Source organism: Pezoporus flaviventris, unplaced genomic scaffold (genome assembly GCF_033815535.1).
Source record: "Pezoporus flaviventris isolate CSIRO_AGI_PZ_B2104156 unplaced genomic scaffold, CSIRO_AGI_Pfla_v1 ptg000130l, whole genome shotgun sequence".
Taxonomy (NCBI): domain Eukaryota; kingdom Metazoa; phylum Chordata; class Aves; order Psittaciformes; family Psittacidae; genus Pezoporus; species Pezoporus flaviventris.
This window is the reverse complement of record NW_026892678.1, coordinates 1,819,815-1,843,505: the sequence shown is the minus strand read 5'-3', so window position 1 is coordinate 1,843,505 and position 23,691 is coordinate 1,819,815. Positions and strand designations below refer to the sequence as shown.

Sequence of the window (23,691 nt, the reverse complement as noted above, 5' to 3'; positions counted from 1 at the left end):
AGCAAAACCATGTTATCACACTAGTACCTTTTTACCCTAAAGTTATTGTAAACTACGAAAAATGCACCTGATGCAAATAATCATTATTGGGTAAGATGAGAGGCACTGCTTATATATACACTGGGAGAGAGAAAGGGAAAGAAGGAGTGTGTGTATGCAATTCACTGTTAAACTCCCAGATGAAACCATTGGTTTGTTCTCATGACCTAGAATGCTTTATTTTGCTTTGTAGCTGTAATGTATCAAAGAGTGTCACAAAAGATCTCAATGATCTGTTCTGTGACATTAGAAAAATTACACCAACATTTCTCAACCTTGTTTCTGTGGAAGAGGGAAGAATATGTTGTGGATATAGTGTTGTAGTTTTTACCTTCTGTTTTCATTACATCCGCAATGACTGTTTCTTTGTTTCATCTTTTTTTCTGACTTGCTTTATTATTTACTTACCTTTCCCTATGTTAATTTTTTTTCTTGTTTTCTCACTTCATTCCCTCTTTACATCCTTGTCTGTCAAGAACTTAGCTGTTCATTTTTTCTTTTCACTTTCTTCTTTTCCTGTAAGTGTGAAAATAGATGTAAATGTGTAAAGTATCTATGCACATTAACTAATTAAATTGAAGACAGAATAACCAGATGAGTAATTTTTCTTCATTAAGCAAGTGTGAGAAAGAAACTTTATATGATAACCAGTGAAATAGTAATTTTTTCATTTTATACCGTTGGCCACAAAACTGGTGGTATTCTCTTCCCCTCTTGTGGTAGTTGCCTCTCAGCAGTTTAATTGTTGCACTTGTAATAGAATTTTAACAGCTGGTATTATCAAATCTCAACATACAGACAAGTTTTATTTCCAAGCCACTTCCTTAACTTCTTCCTTTGTGTTGTCAAATAAAAGCAAGACTAATTGCTTTGTAGCAGTATATGTAAGCAGTATAGCTTCTACACCATGTCCTGTGAGCTATGTCTGGTAAAGTTTATGACAGACATTTTAATCTAGATATCTGTGAATCCTTGGGCAGCATCTTGATAGAAAAAAGTTCTAATTTATTCTTCTAATCACTTGTACATGACAGTTTATCTAAGAATTTTTTTTTTTTTGAACAATGGGATCTTTACTCTTCGTTTATTTCATAATTGTTACCCTACAGACATGTCCAACCTAACTCAGTCATGCCTGTGTCTGAGTTGGTGGCCAGTAAGAAGTCGATAAAAATTATGATGTATAGAGCAAATACTTACAACTCATTCAGCGCAGGCATTATCAGCTTGACAGATATATTATGATAATCTACATATGACAAGGTTGATTTTACAAGAGCCTTTTTTAAAGGTACTGTATGGTCCTTTTCTTTAGTAACTGCTTTGTTTTGACACATAGTGCTCTGCTTTATGCTTTTTTTTAGTGGTAATTTTTTAGCATACCTTCTAATCTTAAAATTATCATGCTTCCTAACTTGGAACATGATTGCTCTTCTTTGACAAGATCTAGAGAAAACAGTTTTTTAATCAATTTATGTAATGAACTATATTTCATAACTGGCACATGATTTATTTGAGTCTGTCTGAATTTAATAAGATGTCCTTTTAAGTGATAGTCTTCCAGTCATAGGAAAAAGCCATTAAGGATTTCTGAACACGGGGATTTTGGAAGATTCTTCATGAGGATTGGGTTGGCACTTTAAATGATGTGGTGATAGCATTGTGTACGAGAACCTTTTCAACGTCTTGTCAAACTAAAGCTGATCATTTTGCTGAATGAAGTTAATGGTGTCCCTCCTAAGAGGTACTTTTTCATCATTTTTAAGAATTTGATATTCTACCTCTGCAGTTTCTAACTGTAACTGCAGTTTCTTTCAAGCTGCAATGAAGTAAAAACAGCCATGCAGAAAGACTGAATGCATAAATGTAAGGGTTTCAGTGCTCTGTGAGTGTGTGAAACGTTCCAAAAGTTTCTGAATTTGCTTGAATAAAGAACACAAAGAGAGAATCAGTGATACTGTAATCCAGCAGCAACTTTTGGAGTTTCTAAACTGGAAATAAATCTTGTGAAGTGGGTACTGTATGTGCTCATTATATGTGTATGCAAGTAGCTCTTCCCCAATGAATCCAATGGTAGAAAGGAGGACAATATGTTTATTTATATAGAACTTGTAAAAAGTATGCATGCAATATGTAAAAAAAAATTATTAGCAGTCATGGAAGTAGCAGCTTTAATAGAAAAGTAATTCACTTTCCTATTGTATTTTGCTATGCTACAATACAAAGCAAAGGAATCTGTTAAATATTTTTTTTTAAATTATGTTTTCAACGCTCTTCTCAGGCATCATTTTTTACATATACCTGCATTCTTCAAAATGGACTTTTCCAGGTTTTTTTTATAAGTGATGCAAATTAAACCTGTGATTCTAAGACAGGTTTTTAACATTTATTTCTTATTCAAGCAATGGGAGCTCAATGTTTTGCAGTATTGTAAAAAAATTGGAATTTGCGAATGTGCAGAACATTATATCAGTCTATGGGAAAATAGTGTCTTCTGAAACCATTCAATCATTTTCCAGTTCTTTAAACCATGTATGATTATTGTTTCAGGAACACAGTATCTTGGTAATATAGTTCAGTTACTTCAGCTCTTAAGTAAAAATTAATGGATGTGACTTTTTAAAAAGTAGTTTATAAATTGTATTGACATAATAATAATAATAGAAAGAATCTGATTTATAATTTTTTCAGGTTGCTGGTTTTTATTTCCTCTGATCACACATGTGATTTGGGGCACTTATGTCAGGGAGCTGTTTATTCCCTGAAGGCACTTTTACATGTACAGTGTCAAGAAAATGAAGCGCAATTAGCAAAAGATGGGAATTTAAAGCTTATTAAGTTCTTATAAACACATTATCTCAGAAATAATTTGGATGTAGTTCTGAAGAGGATTGATCTTCTGTGAATTGTTTAGAGGTGGACTTGGAAGTGTTAGGTTTAGACTCAATCTGAAAGGTCTGTTCCAACATAAATGAGTCCATGATTCTGTTCCGTGACTGTTAAGGAAGCATATCTCTACAGGAATTGTGGAAGCATGTGGAGAACAGAATTAAAAAAGAAAAATAATTAGTGGTAGATCCCTACAATAATAGCTAAATATTCATAGGAGTTAATACATCAACACTGAAAAATTACCTGCCATTGCAATGGTAATAGTAATTTTTTTATCATCTAAAATATATGAAATTTATCCGAAACATGAACAGTCTCAAATCAGGCGTGTTTTCCCCTTCCTCCATTTGTGGTAGTTTTCAAATGCTCTAGCTTCTTGATTATCCTTGCACGTATTCTAATATTACAAGTTCCAGTAATCAAAACAGAAGACTTATGAATTCCGTAACATTCATGCACACAAATACTATGATAATCTTTGAATCTTTAAATATATCAACCTCCATAAGAGTTCATTTAAACCAACCAACAATAGTATCTGAAGCTCTGTTTTTCAAAATGTCTTTGTCCAAAACCATTTTGTGATCTAAGTGGTTCTTTCGCATCTGTCATTCACACTGAAAAAGCTCTCTTTCAGTACATTTTCATAGGCGATCTCCTCACAAATCTTTACATTCTGCACTGTCAATTTTCTGTCTGTTAAGTGGGACTGAGAGGAAGGGACCAGTACTGTGTTCCATTCTAATCTCTATCATCTGACTGTACTCTGAAATGTAAATGCTTTTATTACACTGTCTCATGATTTTAACACTGAATCGATATTTAGTCATTTCAACAAGTTGTGTATGTGAGTAGCAAACAATTTGCCTGTTCTTCCTTTCTCTTTTAATTTTTATTTCATATTTTTAAGCCCTTTGCCTATTATTTGCATCATCTGTTTTATTATCATATTAAGTATTCCTTTTTCAGTTAAAACATTTTGCCTGCTGGACCTGAGTTCCAAGTTTAAATTCTGCTCAAGCTGAGCGTTCTTTGTTGAGCTATAAAATTAAGAATTAAAGAAAAGTGTCAATATCCGTAGAAGAATGGCCCTCAAATTGCTCAATAAAATGGTATTGCTGCATGAAGAAAATTGATTTTGATTAACAAAAAACCCCCAACAATCCAAACACAAGAGATAGTTCATCCTTGTGCCCTCAGATTAAGTGTTCATGTCACAGAATATCCTTTTCCCTTGGAAAAATGCTGATTAAAGGTATGTTTCTTTAATCTCAAGATTTATGTATGCACTGAAGATTTGAACATCCCAACTGTCTAGTTGTCTGGTTGGAGGTAGAATATAGAACTCAGGTATTTTTTCTTGCAACTTTTTTATAATACTAGTGATTAATAAAGGAATAAGCACTGTAGCATTATCCCCTTACAATTACTTTTTCTGGTAAAATTTAAAATAGGACATTAATGTCCATTTTAATGAAAAATGGTTGCACACACATTTGTAGCAGTTCTTTGACCTGTAATAAGATGTTGATACGGCTGATTTAAATAGGTAGAGGGGTATTCTTTTCACCTATCATGTTCAGATTGATACAACGTTGTTGCAGAAGGTCCAGTACTTACAGGAATGTGTATCCAGTTCTGCAGATCTCTACAGTCAGCCAGTTATGTGAAGTGGCAATAGTGAGGTCGTATAGATCAAATTATACTTCAGGACTTGTATCAGTTTAAGCCATTTCTTCAAACTTCTAAGACAGTAAGATTTTCTAGATCGAGGACATTGTACCTAATAAAAAAAAATTTACCTACCAAGTATGTCAGGTGTCAGGTAGGCTGTTTAAAATGAATAAATGTGACAGTAAAAAAGGCAAGCGATGGTTGAGTTAGTGTATATTGAATATAACTGTAGACTATTATTAGAATGAGGGAAAGAAACAATGAAGGAATGATAATTCTCTGTTGATGGTAAAGGATAAAATCTACCTTGGAAACCCTATTAATTTGATCAAGAGGAGTAGTAGGAATTCAGTTTTGGTTTTAAGTCTATCCATACAATGCAAAAGTGTTGTGATTTGGTTTTTAGATTTGTTTTTTGTTGTTGTTGTTGTTTTGGTTTGTTTTTTGTGGTTTTTTTTTTCATTAGGTTTGTTGGGTTTGTTGTGGGTTTTTTTTTTTTTGGTGTGTTTTTTTTTCCCTGGGAAATCGCAAATTCTTTCTTCTGTATCTGTTATTGTCTCAGTGAGGTAGATACTGTACTGTTATCTCTTACCTAAATTGAAGCCATGTGAGTTAAACTGTTATTAAAAAAAGCAGTGACCTAGTGTAAGTCCAGATTTTTTAATCTGGGAATAGTAATACTGAAAGAAGACTCTCACTTGCTCATAAGAAGAGTGTGGTCCCTAAAGAAAGCATATTTTAGTTAAAAATTCTGTGTGCTTTTTATAGTTGTTTTGTGGGGTTTTGTTTGTTTGTTTTTAAATGGGAAAATTTTTTACTTGTCTTTGAGGTCTCCTGATAAATATTTGTTTACTGTCATAGAGCATATGCATTGTTGCATTGTCCAGTAGGTATATTCCCAATGTCATAGGCACTGGCCATGTTATTGCCAACATGGTATAAAGGACAAAGTATCTAATGTGAATAGCTGTATGAAGACGAAGAAAATTAAGGTTGCTCTAAGTTTCCATTTCTCTTTGTAATTTATGCAGAAAAAATGAGGGATAGGCTGTGAGCTTTTTTTGGGTGCTTAGCAGGTAAGTCCTTTAAACTTCCTGGCAGAGCAGAATCTGTAAGATGCAGAGAGACAGAGCTTGTAAAATCTGTCCATTTTACCAATGCAATATCAATCATTATGAGCTTTTCTCCCTAATAGGCAAATAAGATAATCAGAAGTTCAATGGGATTACAACAAACGCCTCCACAGTACACCTGTGGTAATATCCTAATAATAGGAATATTATTGTCCTATAGACATACCCTGCAATTGTTTCTCAGTGGTCAGGTTCCTTACTTTTATGCATGTTCTGCAGGATTTTTGGAAGCAGTAATGGTTTATCTTCAGCTTCAGTTTCAAGAATGTTAAAACTTCTGGAACAAAATACCACAACACCAATTTCTGTAGAAGAAATTTCTGTTAAATACACTGATTTAATAATTAGCTACTGAAGTGGACCAATTATATGATCTCGGTTGTATGCCTTTACTTAACCAAATCCTTCGTGACTTAAATCACTGAATAGGATTATTTTTTTGTCTCTTACAGGGAAAGTAAATTTAATTAAGGTGTCAGTATTGCCTAATGCGATTATTTTTTAGAGTATGCCAGAGATTATTTCAGACAGCTTAAAAAGCAAACAGCACTTGGAATTTATTATGACTAAACTGATTCGTTATTTAAGGATACTGCAGAAATCTGTAAAAATTTTCTCCTTTAAATCCATAGCTCATAAAAATAGTAAGATGGTTTTGTTTGCTTTTTAAGGACATTGTAGTGATTAACAGTAGTAATCAGATTAATCAGTGCATAAATCCTAATGATATTGTTCTGTGACTACAACTTTTGTTGTTCAGAATATCCAAGTTAGTACTGATGGCTGAGCTGGTAAGACTACAGTATAAATACTGTATTTTCCAAGGAGTTTGTAATATTTACTTAGTTTGAAAGGCTTAGACTCTGGAGTCTTTAATCACATGCATTTGAATCTAAGCAGAGATGTGTTCCTTTGATGCCATATTTTTCTTATAATTAAATAAGTTGATATGTTACCTTGGTATTTATATTCCATATGGCTAAAAGGAGGAAGGCCTTGGTCCCTTTTATAGGTGGTTTGGTCCATGAGTGGGAATGTCTTGACTTCACAGAGTAATTGAGTGCCTGAATTCCAAATTTACTAAAGTTGGATTCTATTGGAATTTATTTTCTTCTTGTGAAAAATACAGTAATCTTATCTTTCTTGACTATTTTGCACATATTATATGTGATTCCAGAAAGTTTATAGGTTTTATAAGTCATGTAGTGAACAATTTCAGATTATTTCTTTCTATCATTTTTTTCTCAATAGCTAAGAAATCTTTCCAGCTTGGATCTGCGTCATATCACAGAACTGGACAATGAAACCGTGATGGAAATAGTAAAGAGATGCAAAAACCTTAATTCCCTCAATCTGTGTCTGAACTGGATCATTAATGACAGGTAACTTTGTTATAGGATCCAAAGCCAGTTGAAAATAATTCCTTATGGCTCAGAGGGTGGAGGAAATAAATGGAAGGAAGCAGTTTTTTTCTGCATGCTTATTCTTGCTTGTTTTGGGTAAATCATCTAAACACATATTTTATAGAGTGAATATTTCTGTTAGTGGAGAAAGGTTTAGTTATAAGTGGATGGCAGCACTAATCTGTTTCCTGTGAATTCCATGAGAATGTTCTCTTTACTGTGTGTGATTGAAATGTACAATTGCAGTTATGACTCCTTTAGTAGTCAGCCAGGATTTAAACAGATTTTTATGCATACAAACAGTAAATAACATTTTTGATTACAGAAGGAAAAATTGCTTGTGGGTTAAGTAGTGGAATTAATATCTTTTTTAGAAAGAAACAAATCCTTCATGTTTTTGGCAGAGACTGTCTAGAATGAGGCTGAAAGAATAAGTAGGTTATTACCTTAGCTTTTCCTTTTGACCAGAATGCCTCCTATCCTGTGTTCCCTCTTTTTTATCAAGATTAAGTAAATGCACACAGAGGCTGTATAGTTATATAGATGAAAAATGAAAAATATTGAGAATGAAGAAGCAGAAGTTTCCTTTTAAAATGAGAAAATTGAGCAAAGCCACTACCTCAGGGTATACAGGAAAGAACATTTTTAATTATGTTTAACAGGTTGGTTTATTATAACTTGTTCCTTAAACAAAAAGAAATAGACTGTTTTGGCAATTTTACTTCTTCCTTATGGTTACAGATTTCTTTTTAACACACTCTCCTTCAAAGTTTTCTGAAGTCTTTTAAGGATGTTCTGAAGTGCAGATGAGCTTAAACTTTGGTGAAAGTGTAATGTTCTAGAAATACTAAAATTGAAATTTGTTAAATAGGAAGTACCACTGAACTTTGACTATAGGTCTGTTTAGCCTTAAGACTGGTTTTTTGGTTTTGTAAGTTTAGGCCAGACCCTTACCTGAACATCACTGTGGTTATAAAAGCATTTAGTTGCCTCATATCTCTCTGTCTGTAGAGACATATACATATTTTCATATTCAGAATCAGGGTACTATAATGGAAAACTTTAAGCGAGTTAGAAGAAATAGTAAGAAGAATATAAATTTAAAAGACAATCACTTTTCAGGTTTTAATTAAAGCACTTAGAAATGTTATACCTTTGTGCCTGAACATTTTGAGCAGGGTAGTCTATGACATGTGATCCAAACTGATGTCAAACAGTTCTTGAAATTACTTTACTAGAATTACTAGAATAAAAAGTATACATTTTCATTATATTCATATAACTGTAAAACTTCATGTTGAATATAGTTAGAATTATGAAGCTTAACAAGAAAATGAAACCTTTTCCAGCAATTACAGATGACCTGATGTTATATCTGACTATTAGATTGTTGACTTTTGTCTCTGTAGTTTTTTCGATTTTGTGTTTATTTCTGGTCGTATCTGTCAGTACTTTTCCAACATGTAAAACTTGACTACAAATTTAAGCTTAATTATTCAAATTAGCTCTAGATAAAAGCGAACAAAGATTTTAGAAAATAACTGATGCATTTGTCAAATCTTATTCTGTCAATGCAGGTAGTTCTGCATTGTTAGTTAGCAGAGTAAATTGTTAATGTGGCCTTCCATAAGTTAGAAAAGTATTTAAATGATGTGTGTTGACTGCCTACCATGAGTTCACATGAACCCATGTAATCAGCCTTGGGAGCAGCTGCTAAGGCCTGGATGTGTTTTGGGTAGAGGACACAGTGCTGAAGATGATCTCAGTGGGTGATTAGCTCATTGTGTTTAGTCTCAGAGCTGCTGGTGTATGTGAATGCCCCAGCATTTCACCAGCAGACATGAGCATCAAAATAGTAGCTCAGCTCTTACAGTATGTTTTTTATAACATGCAGGATTAGTGAATGCTAAAATCATTTTCAAGAAAGATAATCAAATTAATCTTCTTTTCCTGGCACTATAAATCTCTGTATTTTAAGGCTGAAAATTATTTTAATCAAATTACTGCTAAAAAATATATAACTGTCACCATGCTTCTGTAATTTTGCAGAGGCAGATGTTTGTTTTATGTATGGTGACTACAAATGCTAATACAGCATCTTGGTATTTATCACCTTTGATCTGACTGAGGTGGAAATGTGCTTCAGGAGCAGTGGTTCTTATTCCTGTCATTTTTTATAATCTGGACTTGGGGATATAGTAGAGCCTTCCAGAAAAGTAACTGTACTTTTATGCAGTATTTGTTATGAATCGTTCTAGGTGAATACTAGCATTTCTTAATTCTAATTTAATTTCATCTTTTCAGTGTTATCTGAAAGATGATCTCCTTTGAGTTCTCTGCATATTTATCAGCTATTTAGTCAGCTGCATTAGAAACCTGAACTGCATAAAAAGCTATATAATGTAACACAAATTAATTTTACTTTTAAAATTACACGCTTTTGAATATCATAGTTTTTAATTAAATTTATAAAATAATTTGCTTCACCCTGCAGATGTGTTTTGTAAAATGAATCAAGGCTGGCTTTTACATTTCAAAATAAAGCATAGAACTTGGAGAGAGAGAATCAGCATGCTTCGGTAAATGATCTCCTTAAAATTCTGTGTCTTTTTTCTTTTTAAGTGATTACAAAAAAATAATCCTTTGTGATTAGTCCAGAGTGGTGAGTTAATGTTGGCTTAGCTGCCTGATGCCCATCCAGCTGCTCTGTCAGTCCCCTCACCCAGCAGGACAGGAGGAGAAAATCAGGTGGAAAGCACCATAGGTTGATATAAAGACAGGGAGGTCACTCACCAGTTAGTGTAATGGGCAAACCAGACTTGACTTAGGGAAGATTAATTTATTGCCAATTAAAAATATAGTAGAATAGTCAGTGGGGAAAAAAGGGCAAAACCAAACCACCTTCCCTCGCCCTCCCCTTTGTCCAGTCTCAGCTTTAATCCTTCATTCCCAATTAGTTTATTTCCTCCCCCTGAAGCAGCACAGGGCAGTGGAGAGCAAGGGTTGTGGCGAGTTCATAAGACTTCACCTTTGCTACTCCATCCTCACGCTTCTTTGCTCCAGCTTGGGATCTTGTACTGAATTTATATGGCAGTGTTTTGCAGGGGTGGCTTGTGTGAGAAGATGCCAAAAGCTTCCACCTTATCTGATAGAGCCAGTTCCAGTTGGCTCCAAAACGGCCCCACCACTGGCCAAAGCTGAGTGAATCACTCATGTGATAATGTATTTAAGAAAGGTAAAAACCTCTGTTAAGAGAATCCTGGGGAGGAGTGAGAATACGTGAGAGAAAACAAACATCCAGGTCAGTGCAGGAGGGGTGGAGATGCTCCAAGCACCAGAGCAGATTCCCCTGTGGCTGTGGTGCAGCCCATGGTGAGGCAGCTGTGACCCTGCTGCACAGGGAGGTCCCTGGTGGACAACATTCTACCTGCAGCCCATGGAAGAACCGACACTGGAGCAGTGGGATATTCCGTGACCCCCATGGAAAGCCCATGCCAGAGCAGGCTCCTGGCAGGAACTGCAACCCATGGAGAGGAGCCCATGCTGGGGCACATATTCTAGCAGGACTTGTGACCATGTGGGAGACCCACACTGGAGCAGACTGTTCCTAAGAGATTGTACCCTGTGGAAAGGACCCACACTGGAAGAAATCTTGACAAGCTGAAGCCTGTGAGAATGACTCACATGAAAACTATCTCCTGTGGGAGGAACCGCGTGCTGGGGTGTTACAGTCAGTATACCGTGATTCCTCTCTGCTGCTCCTTTCTCCTCACAGTTCCTTCTGCTCTGTGCGGGCTCTGAATGCTCCACAGCTCCTTTAGGAGTGCTCGTCTACTCTGGAGTGGGTTCCTCCACTCACTGTAGAGTAGGTGTCTGCTCCAGTGCAATGAAGTGCCTCCACCTCCACCTTCCCTGACCATGGTTTTTGTACTGCTGTTTCACATGCTCTTTGTATTCCCTTCCCCTCTTCGTGTTTGGTGTGGTTTGGTTTAGAATGATTTTCCCATTTTTAAAGATGCTTTCACTGAGGAGCTCAGCTGTGTCCAAACAGGGCAGCCCCAACCACTCTGCAGACTCATTGGCATCTGCACTCAGTGCAGTGGTTTTCATTTCATAGCTAAGAACAGGTTTCTGCGGGTCAGGTTTTATCCTTAAAATGTGAAGTTGCATGATTCATACTGTGAGTTATCAAAACAGGTGTTCATAATTCCTCTTATTGCACAATACTGTATGAGAATGACATCATAGATGCCCAGGAATGTGAGATGTATTTCTTGTGGAATCTAGCTGTGGCCACACATTTTTGCCATTCTGTGTAACTTTGTTTTAAATGTTATGTTACTTCACAGTCCAGTCTGCAAATGGTTTGAAAAAAAATATGGGGTATGGTTCCGTACATCCCCCAAATCATTATCCTCGGCAGAGGTAGTAGCCCTTTCAGCTTCCATTTATAAGCCCTGAACCTGCTTTATAAAGGCTTCTGAGAACGGTTTCTTTGGCATTGTTATAGAAGAAATTATTTTTTGATAACAGTTGATTGGAACAGATCACTCTCATGATGTCTGCAAAGTTTAATCAATGGTAAAAATGGTTAGAATGTATTTTCTATAATCCAGTGTAACTGTCTATTTAACTGTCCATGTTTTAGCCTGCTATGTCTATTTCTATGATGGTATTAAATAGTTTTTAGGAATGATTTTCTGGTTGAAATCAATGTTATTGGAAAGAGTAAAACTTTCAGCCTATTGTCGTGATTTGCCACTCTTTTATCTTTCTTTGTGTACTTGAGAAGTGGTAAAATAGTCCACTGTTGTCACACTGCTGAAATGTGTGATAAATGAAGCTCTCTAAATAGTGAATATATGAGGAGGGTGATTAAGTCTGACAATTCTCATGTAAAAAAAATTGAGATGATAAATATCTCCTGTGATTAGTTATTAATTTGGTGCAAGGGGCTAGCATCAGCCTAAACAATTTTATGAATTGTGGCATAAAAAAAAAAAATTGGAAGATAGGTATGCACTTGTCAAGCTAAAGAAGAAAATTCTTAGAGTTGACTGCTAATAATTAAAAATGGCAGACTTGACACAAATGTGGCTTGACTGTTTTCTGTCTGACATTCCTTACAGAAATTAAGAAAGTGTAATGTTCCCTGAAGGCATGGAAATGACTGTGGTATAAATCTGAGTTCTTAGTGCCTCAAGAAAACGGAAAGGTTTTGTATATATATCATTTCTGTACAGGTAAAATATTTGCAGTGTTATAATTTGAAGTAGTACAGAAAAGTAAAAATTCCAGCCTATTAGAGCTTAGAGTAGAAGGTGTAATCCTTAACTGCAGTTACGGTGCATTCTAAGGTTGCAACCTATAATTCACCATGCAGTCAGAATAGACACAGTACTTGGGGGAAAAAAAGAGAAGAAAGGGTGGCTGTCTCAGTGGTTTACTGCATTGACTATGTTGCTTAAAGTCTATCAGTATACCCATTCTAAATAGTATTTGAAAGGCATATAACCATGTTCTAAATTTGCTTTAGGCTATTCCTGTATGCATGGGTTATAAACTGAAATTGAAAATAATGCAGCAATTTTGGTGTTTTGTTGTTACTTTTTTTGTTTTTTCATCTGGAGGTGGGCTTAAGACCCATGTTATTGGTGGGATCATGCCATCATAAAACAGGGTATATGCTAATTGCTTTCAATCCTGATCAGGTTAACTCAATGATTCCCCCCTTTTCTCTTGTTAAAATCAAAGGTGGCTGGTATATGCTGAATTTTCTGTGACGTTAAATGTGGTTCATTTTCTGCTTTTGAAATTCAAGATTAACAAGTAAGTACCGGCTTGTAAAGGAGATGAAAAATTAATGTACTTTTGAGAAGCTGTAGTAAGCTTGAAGAGGAAGACAGTAATGAAATCGAAGCTGAGTTGACAGGATGAATGACTAGGTAGTTCTGGGATTAGCAGTAATAATGTAATGAGGAAAGTAAGCAGTAATTTAAGCAGAAAGTGGTGATCATGGTGATGCCTGTAGGATACAAGCAATGAGCAAGTGAGTTACGCAAACGGGAAAAAAAAAAAGGTGAACAATGACTTATGTTTGGATTGGAGTTTCAGTAACTTCTCTGCATACCCTGTGATTATGATCGACTGATTCTCAGAACTGGGGACTGAGATGTCCCCCAGTCCATGCATCTAGCCTTTATTCTCCTGAAGTGAGGAAGAAACTGGTAAATACTCATCTCTGTGTGCCAGAAGGGAGCTGCAACTCAGCTAGGTTGTACAGCTGACTTTCAGAGGGGCAGAGTTTTTCCAGGCCTCGGAGTTCCAATCTCACCACTCATTAAAAATAACCTGCCTTTTTCACTGGAAACCGTTTTCATAATCTGTAGAGCGTTCACTGGCATTGTGCCACACCTAGAGTACGTGTCTGGTTTTGGGATCCAGAGCACAAAAGAAATATGGACATACTGGAGAGTCCAGCAAAGAGCCACAAATATGATGAGGAGACTGGAGCAGCTCTCAAGCGAAGACATGCTGAGAGAGATAGGACTGTTCAGCCTGTAGAAGAGAAGAAGAGAAGTCTTGGGGGGTTATCATCAATGTAGATAAATACCTGCAGGGAGGGTGCAAAGAGCCACTAAGTTTTTAGGTAATGCCCAGTAGATTTATCAGAAAAAGGGCATACTGGTTTGGAAGAATACGGAAATAAATCTGATTTTCACAATACAAACAGGGGACAAAAGGCCTTTTATAGTTTTTAGTTAATTTTACTCTTGTTACATAATACAAAATACATTGATTCAGATATTTTCAGCATGTTGATAAATGACCTAGGATCTGACTAACTTGATTTTGTATTTTCTGTGACTGAGAAGATACCTGCTTTTATAATGCACACTAAAAAGAACGGTTTAAATACACACTTCCTTACTGGAATCCTTTCAGGTAAAGTTTACTTGAAAAGTCTAGATATCATCGTATGGTAGAAGTCGCTTTTCCATCCTGATCTCGGCAGCTATCCATCAACAGGGCATAGCAGTACGCTTGTTAGGCTGAGCAGTGTAACAAATGTTACTAAGCAAGGTCCATCAGATGGCATTGAAATATACGTGCAGTCTTTCCAGATGCTGAAAGTAGTTTCCTACTGTGAATAAAGTACATAGAGCAGAAGGTCTCACCTTCAGATTTTATAGCTCTGTTGTTTACAATATATATATATTTCTTTTTACTGACAGTTTTCAGTGCTTTCCTTTTCTGTAAAACTGTATGCAGTGATGGTGATTTTTTTTAAAGTGATCCTTTAAATTTTGCCATACGTAGGCTACATGGAGAGAATGCTTTCCTAAGGTACCTGATAGAGATAGATTTGATAGATATTTTGTTACTCCTGTATTTCAAAAACTGCATAAAAACTAAAATCGTTAAATAGTTTGGTTAAAAATCAGATTAATAGTGTATTACTTGTGTTTACTGATATATAATCTCACTCCCTAAAAATAGTTTATAATAGTGTGAAGCTAGTCATTGACTCTTCTCATAGAAATATATGTAAATTCAATTTCTGGGTTCTAAGAATGTTTAAAACTTTGAGTTAATAGAACAAAAATGTAATCAATCATTTAGACTTTAAAGAAAGCATTTGTCTATAATGCAAATTGTAGTCCCATTTGTACTTTCAGACATGAATTAAATATTGACCAGCTGAATTTGGTTTAAAAAGTTTGTGCCATCCTTTAGTATTTCAGCAGGGGAAAAGTAAAACATGCTTTCACAGGTTTTCTTCCATTAGTAGTCTTCTGGCCTGTGAAACTGTGGCAGGAATTTAAAATAGTATTATATGCCCCTGTGACAACTGAGCACAAACATTCTGAACAACATAGTTGTCCTTAGTGATCTCCATTTGGATTGTTTTCCTGCATATTTCTGGTCTCGTTGATGGCAGTAGACAGAATTGAGAGTATTTTTTATAGCTTGGAGTTGACTGTAATGGACATTCCTGGTTTTGTGGAATAGCAATAGTACCTTAGAAATTTCAGGTTACCTTCAACCCTCAATTCATCATTGAAACACAAAAATCCATTTCATTTTAGCACTCTATAAACTTCCAGGGTAAAATGCTTTTTTTAAAAAATTAGCATTTGGAATTCAAAAGAAGAGAATTGAAATGCAACTAAAACCTATCTTTACTAGTAACATTTTACTTTTCCAAACATTAATTGGAAACCAAGGCTAGATAGATGCTGTTTGCTGTATCAGCTAATTTTTACAAAATATTTAATGATAATTTCTGCAGCTTAATGAATGGCAGTCTACATGAATTACACTTCAGAGAGTGAGTGTTATACAGAAGTATTCTGTAGACAACTCATCAGAATAACCTCTTCTGTATTCCCTAATCTCTTTACCTGTAGTGCTAAACAATTGTTTTAAATGTGCTATTAGCAAAAAAAGTTTGAACTGTGAGGAGATTCTTGTGTCATTCTTACCTAAAAAAATGTGGTTGATTATAGTTGATACTCCAAAATACGTTTTGTCACTATGCTTGACAGATCTCATTTTCTAAGTAAAATATTGTCTTGTTTTGAGAAAAAAAATCTTATCACTCTACTGCAGGCAGTTAAAAATTTGCTAAAGTATTTGAAATCTGAGGTCGAGTTTGTAAAATAAGCATTTCAGAAGTTTTCAGTAGCACATACCATTTTATTTTTGCCTGTAACATTGTTTTCATTCATATCTTTCCTACATAGTATATGTAGCTCTGTAGACAATACAAATATTTGCTGAATGAAGTTTGCAGAAATAAGTCCTGATAAGTTCTGATCTAAGTGGTGACCTATTAATGTATCTATGAATCTGAATACCTCTGAGTGTTAGGAAATAAATAAGGCAAAACAGTGTGAAAACTAGATTATTTTTAAAAAGCAGTACAAAAGTTGGTTTGAATTTTCACTGTTGCAGACATTTTTTGCTAACATACCAATTACAAAACATATAATGGTGTTTTATTGTCTGTGTGTTAAAAGAATTACCGATAGGTTGGTCTCCCTCAGGACTGTTCCAAACACGATACAATGAATGCACAAAACTGCATGGTAACGTACAGTAAATATGAAGCATGTACCTTCTAGAAATGAAAGGAATTTGCTGTTTTCACATTGATTTTTCCTTTTTTGGAAAATACTTATGCATAATTTTGCACTGCAAGTGGCTGTAAGTGATGGATGGACTTTAAAAAATCTCCCTGAAGTGGTTTTTGTATTGGCTGCCTAAATGGAAACTGACAGGATAGAAATAATAACAAGTGTTAATATTTTTTTTTTTTCTCTAGGTCTTACCCTAGTCTTTATCCTCTCATTTACAGGCTTATTAAAACATTAATGTTTATTCAGTTTTTACTGGCTTCAATTCAGATTTGATTGTTAAGACATCTAGACATCTAATGAACACAGAATTTAGCCTTTAAGTTTCCTGAGTTCATCCTAAATTTCTGTATTTTTTTTCCTCTTGTGTAAATAACATACTGTATAACCTTTTTAGTTTGTTCCTGGTTTTGGTTTGTTGTTTTTTTTTTAGTGCATAGATGTCTTTTGTAATAGAGATGAATCGCATGATTACAAAGCATTATTCAAAATGTAGCTGAACAATGGACTTTTTCCCAGTAAATTAGGCCTTTTCAAACAAGTAACCATACTTGAAACAAGAATTATATTGGAAATTAAACCATGTTATTTGGAAATAATTTCATGTTGTTAAAATGTACCCTGTTGTCTCGGTATCACAGAGTAGCTGTGGGCTTACTGGGTGGACCATAAGACAGTGACAGTTTGAGGGCTACAGTTGACAGGATCTGTGGGAAAGGACTGGGATGGATCTAAGGCTATTTGACAGCCCCCACCACTCTGAATGTTACAGTTTACAGTGGCATTATCTGATACTATTTTGTTAATTTTGTCTGTTGGCAATTTTTGCTCTCTGGTACTTTTTCTTCATGAACTGTCCTGGTGCTGTCAGTAGCTTCACTTAATTGTCCTTGAGTTCACTTACCACTCATCATCCTTTCCAGTTTATTTGGGCATTACCCTTTATTTGTCTTTGTTGTTTTCTTTATCGTTAGTATTTTGGTCCAAGCCCATATCTCCTGTTTGTACAGCATTTAACACAATCTCCAGCCCAGTCTTCATGTTGGCAAGATGATGCTTCAGCCCTCTGCCCTACCTAGCTTGTGAATGATGAGAAGGCCTCTGTGTCTTAGTAAATTTGTCCTTGCAATCATAAGCTGTAATTCCAGACCCTGCATGCTACAGTTTGACAGTGGATGAACAAAACTAATGTTGTACTATAGTCCACTGGTGGTTTAAGGTGATGAGTTTGAAGTAATTGTTTTAGTATACATTCCAATGCATATATGGCAAGGACTCAAAAAATGACCTTGCAGGTAAAATATATCACTGGATCTTCAATTTAATTTCAGAAAATTATTTTGTCACACTTCTTTTTCCAGCTTGTTTTTGCATACTTTGAGTGTTCAAAGGGTAAAATAAAAGTGTTGCAAAGTAAAGCGTCTCCTTCTGAGACTGCAGATTATGTTAGCCATTTTATCAGGAGAGAGAGCCTTGGAAGCATACACACTTTGTATACTGCCTGTTGCCTATCACAATTAATCTTTTTCAGCAAATGCCTTGAAAGTAGTGGTATTAAACAGATATTTGCATCAAAGTGACTTCTGTTACGATGTCATATTGTTGTATGAAGATTCATATATATTGTTCATTTACATCCTAAAAAAGCTACAGGAAAAGCAAATAATTAAATTTTGTATGTACTTTGGATAAGCAACAGCTCTGAGTTTAACAGTGTCTTATAAAACAATGGTGGTATAGTTTAGATAAGTAATCCAGCTATATTCAAGTTAAAAAGCATCATTTGAATAGCAATGCACTTCTAAATGTTTAGAGACAAGAGTTGCACAAAATGCCCTCTGCTTTTGGAAGCAGAAGTTCAGCAAATACATACAATGTTAATTACTCTTACAAAGTATTGTCAGAATGTGAGACTTGCATGTGATTTAAACTACTATTTTTACTCACACTATGTAAGTGATGTCCTACAATTTTTACCATAAAGATTCCATCATCTAGTGTAATATATTAATGTTTCCTGAAATTTCAAGATACTTTTTGGCACTGAAATATTAAATCCTGTATAACATCCATATACTTAAGTCTGTATATACATGCATGTTATGCAGAATTTGTTCCGGAACTTCAAAGTGATTTTTTTTCTACAGAACCTTTCATAAAGAGCGTGTGATCGAGCATAGGAGGAGAAGTTTTACTGGTGCTGTACTTGTATTATAGTGATGTACTGGTGTCAAGACTTTTAAAGTCATACATCAAGATCAAATAGTATTCTAAAATATTAGATTAAAGCTAATAATATAATAATATTTTATCATTAAATCTGTTTCATGTACTTGTTCTCAGTCTTAAAAAATTTATACGGTTTTCCAAGCTCATCATAACATCATTTTTAAAAACAGGATTAAAATCCGAATAACACACATTCTATAAGAAATTAATGTCACTGGTTTTCCACATTTACAGTGCTGGTAGCTGTCCATATCTACCTGGAGAAGTAATCCCTTCCTAAAATAGGATATTCTGTAATTTGCCATTAGCAGTCATGGGTATTTTGATCAATGCGTAGCAGAAAGATCGGAATATATTAATTTTTTGCCATCTCACCTTTGGTATCACACAGTATCTGTAGAGGAGAGGAATGAGTACTGAAAAATGAGGACACAGTTCTAATACTGAATTGTTCGATGTAAAATTCGACTGTGAAGAATCACTATTCCTTTTTGACATATATAGGTGGTTTAGATTGTGTCTATATAAAACTAGATACTCATTTTACTATTACTAAACAGGGGCTCAGTGTGAGTCAAAGGATAAGTGAAAGTGTGAATTGTCAAGAAAAGAATCTTTTATTATGGTAATAGTGAAGGACACAGGTGTTCATTGAGGACACAGTATTTGGGGGATAAGATGTAGAGTATTTCTTACATATTTTTCAATTTTTGTTATTGTATATGATTTAAGAAATTTTTTTTTCATTCCAGCCTTCATGAATGTAAGTGTAAAATGCTGTTCTGCTGTAATATCAGCATGAAAAGGTGATTGAGAATCCCATACTTTTGCTTGTTAGTTAATATGTGTGGAAAACTGTAGTGGTGATGATTTGTCTAATTGCTCTACTGTAGTTACAATTACAGAGAAAAGGTCCATCTAGTCATTGTCAATTAAACTATGAAAGAAAACATGTTTATAGCCCTGAAGAACCATTATGTCAATTTTATGCTGCTCATCAGTGCATAACACATTTACTTGGATATATAAATCTTACCTTTCTTGGAATTACAGCAGACTTGCTCTATTACAGGCACTTGGTGCTGCTGAGTAAAGATAAACTTAAGTAATGCCTGTTAATTGCACATTCTTTCATTGTCCCGTGTTTCCAAGATTTGTGTACAGTAAAACCTGGATAATATAATGAGTAGAAATGGATGTGCCACATTGCAGTTTGCACCTTCTGTTTTTACATAGTTAAAACACTGTGGGTGACAGGACAAAATCTGGAGCTTGTAGCTGCTATAGTTGTCGGCATCAACTTCAACAAATGAGATAGGGATACTTGTTAAAATTGCAAATGCTTTGGTTTAGGTACATTCTGTGCCTGTTGGGAAGGTTTAGTATCAGTGCTATTGTAGGGAACACTCTGTAAGGATTTTGCGTAGTGTGGTTACTCTTAAGTCATAGGAGACAAGGTAATGAGCAAGCATGAAAAAGTACAGCAACTGTGTGGATACAAGTGAAACTCCTTGTGATTGGCTAGTAGTCATTTTGCCTTTCTGGCCTGTACTCTAGTATGATAAACAACATGACCCTTTTTTTATGTGTTCCTTCTCTTTTAAACTTTGTGGGAAGAGTTGTATCACCTAGGAGCATATTCAGGCATAATGAGCAATGCCACTTCAAGCAATGCTGTTTCTGCACTTCTGCCTGTTACCTGCAGTGGCGGTACCATCTCTGTATTGGTTGTGCTGCTGTAGCCACCTCTGTCTGACTTAGTAAGATCAGGTGTATATGGGTGGACAATATAAAATGAGTTTGCTGTGTTCTGCAGCTTTAGGGAGCAATTAGACTTTTTTTCTTTCTTTTTCATCTCGTTGTGCCTGATCAAGCTTAGATAAACTCTCACCAATCAGCCTTCTGATCTTAGTGGTGCAGACTACATTTTTGGATGTGGAAGAGCTTCATCTTAATCATAAGAATAATGGGAAAAATCACAATCATAATAATAATGGGAAAAAGTCTTATGAGTTACAGTTTAATACAGACACTGTCACTGTCTGTATTTTAGCTTCTTATAGTTAAAGACAGTCTTCCTTACCTGCTGTCAGATTGTGTATGTAAAAATGATTCAATAATAAAACTTACAAAGACTTTCTGTGTTATTACATGATTAGATGTATGCAGTATTTTAAATTTTAAAGAAATATATAATTAATTAGTCTATTTCTTTCTGCCCTTAGTGGTGGTAGGGAATTTTTTGGGGGGGTGACTGTTTGTTTTTGTGTTAGACACAATCTTTTGCACACAATTAATGCAACATTGTGCAGGCAACTCTATGACCACAAACATCCAGTAATGCAGTACTCTCTAAATGAGACCGTACTAGAGAAAAACAACTTTACAGCTCTTGATTAAGAACAAATATGAAAATGCACATATTAAATTTCATTTAAAATTAACAGTAAAAGTTACTGTTTCATCAGATCCATCTAAATGAGAGACTAGCATTCAGTAATGCAAAGCAAATTCTATTTCAGTTCTTACTTTATTTAACAAGGTGGTGCTTGTAATGCAAATATAACCTTATATTGCATTGTTAGAAGGCCTATTTTTTTTTTTCCTGCTTAGACATTGAGTCTTCCTTAAACTTTATATTAAATTTACATACTCTGAAAAGGTTACAGAGTTACAGTATGTATCTAGATTATAATTTATTCAAACTGGTAATAAGACTAGGCAAAGAGTATGCTACTTAGGAGTGTTAAATACTGAAATAATTAAGGTAATTTTGATATAGTACATACCAAAAAAGACAGCAGTATCTTAACCATGGCACCTTTTTATTGTACTTTCTTTTCTTTCCCTACTCTTTTTATTTCACTCTTGATCCTCTCCAGAATACACACACAAAACAGAGGTCAGTTATTAGCATAATTAAATATAAGTACATTCCTGACAACAGTATTAAATAGGGTTATATGTCCCAAAAATGTGTTTTGCACAAGAAATTGAGACCATTTTCTATCAAAAAAAAAAAAAAAGGAAATAAGTGTCCAGGACTCTCAGTGTATGGTAACATCTTACCTGCAAATTTTGTTATTATTCAAATAATCAGCAAGGAATAAATTAAAGGAAAATGTTCGGAAATGGAAGAACACTAAAAGTTTTATAAAATTGGAAATAATTTTAAAGAGTTGCAGCAAAATTGATAGATTGTTAAGGGCAAGCTGACAGAAACAAGAACCAATTCAGTGAAAACAGAAAATACGCCTATTAAAGACTGACAGTTACAATCAAGGTTAAGGTTGGTATTGGTTTTCTTTGTGAAGAGTTCTGTAGAGGAATATAAAATGATACAGCAATCTATGATTAAATATTTGTATGTTTGAAATAATTTCTTGTCTTCCATGAAAATAACTCAAGATACATAAACGTGAGAACCAGATTACTACACTGTCGGAACATGATGAAAAATCGAGGTTTGCCTCCAAATAATCCAATTGTGAATCCACATTAATGGAAATACCCTAAGAGAAAAGCTGAGTCATCATACCTCAAAAAGAAAGATTTTCACTGTGTTATACCACAGGTTGTTTTCTTATGCTGCCAACACCTAATAGAGCTGTATATGTCAAATTGGAATATTGAATCAAAATTAATAAAAAAGCAATCTAGAAAGTGACTTAACCTCTCAATTAATGCCTCTAATGTAAAGACTTATTTGGTTGATGTATGATACAAACATAGAAAATACACTGCTGAAAGACGGATTGCCGTTGGGATACATTCTCTAGCAAAGTGATGGAGGTTATCAGAGCAGCAAAGGTGTCCAAAGTACCTAGAAGGCAAAACAGCAAATACTAGGACACCATGTTTAGAAAGAAGACATAGAAAGGTAACAGGAGGCAGAGGTAAAGACAGCAGGAGCTGGTTTTTCTTTTATTTGGATGTAGTTCAAATGAGCACACATGACAGAGTGGCTGTGCAGCGGCTGTTTCTTGTGAAGCATTTGCCCGTATGTCACCTGACTGACTGCAAGGCCTACCAGGCCCTCTGTGGATTTCTGGACAGTCCTACCTTGGTATTTTTGGTTAGAGCAGGCGTTGGAGTTATTTCAGCAGCCTGTCATTTGTTGTGTTTTGAGCCAACATTTTTGCCATGCAGTGCATTTTTGGTCAGTTTCTTTTCAGGACTTGTGCGGAAGTCCTCTTGAAAGGCCAAATCAGTGTTAGATGAAGCATGATCTTTTTCCATACTCTGCGTACCTCTGTGTGTAGTGCTTTTTTTTTTTTTTTTTTTTTGGTGTGTGTGTGTTTATTGCTTTTTTTGATTAAAACCCACAACATTCGATGAAATTGTGAAATCTGATAGAGCTGGTATTAATTGACTCAGGATTGCAGTTATCGTGCGTTGACATGGGAGTGGAGAGAAGGTCTCATACAACTAGAGTCTCCTGCTTATTTTCCAGAGAAAGAATAAACTGATAGTATATGGGATTTACTATGTCTAGATATTTATATTAGTAGTAATATATGTTGTATGTAAAGTTGCAGCTTTTATTTATCCTGGTCATTCTATGCCTATGTTATAACTTGGTTATGGAGTCAAACATTCTGGCAGATAAATCTTTGTACTTTCAGTAGAAAGTTGTAGAACAACAGGTTGTAAAGAGAATAATTGTGCAGGGTTTGGAGGCACTGTGACCCTTGCACTTCTGCATCGTATAGAAAATGGGATAATGTGGAAGCTGTTGTGAATTGATTATTATTTCATAACCTTGAAAGGTTATGGTATATAGGATATTTGTTGTTTGGGGATTTTAATCAACCTTGTAAAATAATTTTCCATTACTTATGAGTGTTTTCGAGAATTTCTGGATACCTGCAATATTTGTCTTGAGCTCTTGGTGCAGAGAGCAGGAAACTGTTTTTCGGGGAGGGATTGATGGATTGAGACACTGAAACTGACAAGCTGAAAAAGTCTTGTATATGATATTCAGTAGTTCAGGTTCTACTGACACTTCATGCTGTTATTTGTTAAATAGTGTATGCTCAAAAGTTATGAAAGAGTAGTTAATTTTTTAAGTTTTAAACCAGTTTCGCACTAAATAACAAGTACCTGAGGAATAGACATTTGATTTTTACATCATCCTTTATTGCAAGAAGAAGCAGCTTTATACTTCAGAAAAAGAAGAAA

At 34.9% G+C, this 23,691-nt stretch overlaps 1 protein-coding gene across 1 annotated transcript in view; it reads left to right on the top strand.

Annotated features, from left to right (window-relative positions):
* FBXL17 (F-box and leucine rich repeat protein 17) overlaps window positions 1-23,691 on the top strand; it is a 299,573-nt gene that overhangs the window by 87,231 nt on the left and 188,651 nt on the right. Inside the window, exon 6 of the mRNA XM_061478709.1 lies at window positions 6,990-7,120. Coding sequence (XP_061334693.1) covers window positions 6,990-7,120 — 131 coding nt within the window. The remainder of the gene's footprint in view (window positions 1-6,989; window positions 7,121-23,691) is intronic.